The sequence below is a fragment of the Nanorana parkeri genome, unplaced genomic scaffold (genome assembly GCF_000935625.1).
Source record: "Nanorana parkeri isolate BGI_ZX_2015 unplaced genomic scaffold, ASM93562v1 scaffold3934, whole genome shotgun sequence".
NCBI lineage: Eukaryota > Metazoa > Chordata > Amphibia > Anura > Dicroglossidae > Nanorana > Nanorana parkeri.
In genome coordinates this window covers 25,856-28,240 of record NW_017310201.1, presented here as the reverse complement: position 1 = coordinate 28,240, position 2,385 = coordinate 25,856, and the positions used below count along the sequence as shown (strand labels likewise).

The window sequence follows — 2,385 nt, the reverse complement described above, 5'->3', positions numbered from 1 at the left end:
CTAACATTTATTTCTGTAACTTTACAAGACACAACTGATTTGTATAATGCTGTACCTGCGAGTCCTGTGTTCAGCCTCCTTTATGATGTAACTGGGCAACTTATCAATAGAATTCTGTCATGGAAGAAGATAAAGATTTTTCAGCACAAATAGATCCTACATACACTAAACCAGGGGTAGGCAAACACTGGCCCTCCAACTGTGGTGCAACTACAAATCCCATTAGGCATTCTAAGACTGACAACGACCGACATGACTCCCAGAAGCAGATACATGATGGGCATTGTAGTTTCACCACAGCTGGAGTTTGCCTTACCTGTCCTTAACAATAGATTTTCTTGTTTGGAAGAAAAGGAAAAAAAATAAAATCCGACAGCACCTTAAAGAAAACCGGTCACTGTTCGGTGGCCCTAAAACACAGTGGGGAGAATTGAAAACTGGAGCAGACAGAATCTGGCGCTGCTGCCCATGGCAACTAATCAGCGTCTCACCTCAGTTTGTTTAGTTAATCTTTGAAAATAAAAGAGAGAAGCCGATTGGTTACCATGCACAGCTGCTCCAGATTTGATACATTCCCCTCAGTGATTTTACTTTATATGTGACACAATAGTTGGCAATCCTAACTCACCAGATCTTTGACGGTTAGCCTGCAGCTGTAGCAGAGGAGAGGAGCCATGTCTCGGGTCCCTGTAACACTGAGGAGGAAATAAACAAGACTTGAAAAACAGCCCAATACATCAGCAGTAGCTGTACGTTTTTATGGCACGTGAAAACCGGCATTATCCCTCTCTAAAGAGACTCGCGAGGAACAAAACAGACATTTCCCAGCAAACTCACCAGCCAGCCTGCGACTAAAAATGCTCACTGTAACTACTAGGGGTAAACAGAGGATTAAGTAGCACAACTTTTGCAGAGTATGTGGAAGCCGCACGGCCTCGTCAAGGCCCCTCTGTACAGTGCGGTCCTAACTCTAATCTATGAGAGCCTCCATCTTGGAGCATATATAGCAGAGTAGAAATTGGGTGCAGCTTTGCCAGGAGGTAACCCAACCTCCTTAACCTACGAAAAAAGACACTAGGTCTTATTTTCGGGGATGTCTTACCTGGCTGCAGCTGTCCACTCTGCCGTCCAGGGAGCCACAGACCGGTGTGCGGGGGGCCGTGCCTGGCGTGGTAAACACCCGGTAACGGGTGTGTGCAATGGTCGGGTCTTTTCTGCCCGTGCGTGCCCGCAAATGCAGCAGTGCCGTCCGTCCGTTTTTTTTACTACGGGCGGACGGCAAGAGGTTAAAGGCAAAGGGACACACCAGAAGTCACGCACATCACAATATCAGCTGAAGCCCCCAGATCAAGCACACCCAAATAGAAATCTGCCACTGAGCTCATACTGTTAAGTGATGCCGCATCTTTCCCTGTGCAGATTGTAACTTTGCTATATAGGTTGGTACCGTATGTGAGCACTTCTGACCGTCTTTGCATGGGTCTCTTCATACACCTGGGAAGCTCACGGGGTCAAATGTGCTGGGAGTGCCTCCTACCTGACAACACTGTGATGGTGCATGGGACAAAATGACAAGCTCTATCAATACAACAATCACCTGTTTGTACAGCAAGCCGTTTCCTCACAGCACTGCCCTCCACTGCAGCACTGTTTCCCAGAATCCTTTGCAGGAATAACCCTTTGCGAGGATTTCTTCTCGGAGAGCTGCTGAGACACTTGTGTGGCAGAGAAGGCAGAAGCGGGACCTGTCGTGACAAAAGATCTGAAAGTCAGGTCAATAACAATCATTTACACTTTGATCCCACCTTTGTCTCCATTGCTAGCAGTATAGGTTGGGTGTCAGAGTAAAATGATGTCATATGGAGTGTACTGACTGATGTCAACTATGAAGATATTAGGGCAAGTAGAAATACAAATGATCAAGCGTTATACCGTATGCAAACTGACAATGACAGACTAATGGACAGATGACATCTATGTAAAAATGAGCTATTATAGCAACACAAAAGGCCATGTTCATAGAGAGAAATGAGCGCATGACAATAGGAGGGGTTTGCAGACTACGGTATTGCACTCACTTCTCCCTATAAACATGGTGTGAATGGTGAGTGGAGCCCAATTTGAGAACCTGAACAAAGTGTCAGCTGTCGGGAAGTACAAGCTGCTGTTACAATATTACATCCCATTCATTGACACTAACGTAACATAAACCTGCAACCTTTTGTCCTTCCGCAAGGTGGCACTGCAGCCACTCAGTAATGACTATAGTGGTCACAGTATGCGCTTGTAGGGCAGTGGTTCTCAACCTTTCTAGGGCCGGGACCCCTTGGTAACATTTGCCAAGTTGTGGTGACCCCCCCCCCCCCAACGGGGGGGGGGCGCCAC

The 2,385-nt window shown here is 46.9% G+C and overlaps 1 protein-coding gene across 1 annotated transcript in view; it reads right to left on the bottom strand.

Moving 5' to 3' along the window:
- Nucleotides 1-55: 55 nt before the first annotated feature.
- The window catches only part of CTU2 (cytosolic thiouridylase subunit 2), a gene marked incomplete at its 3' end in the record, with an annotated part of 14,864 nt that continues 12,534 nt past the window's right edge, over nt 56-2,385 (bottom strand). The window contains exons 12-14 of the mRNA XM_018575443.1: nt 1,598-1,745; nt 629-695; nt 56-114 (exon numbers count right to left, since the gene is read on the bottom strand). Of these exons, the coding sequence (XP_018430945.1) occupies nt 56-114; nt 629-695; nt 1,598-1,745 (274 nt within the window). The remainder of the gene's footprint in view (nt 115-628; nt 696-1,597; nt 1,746-2,385) is intronic.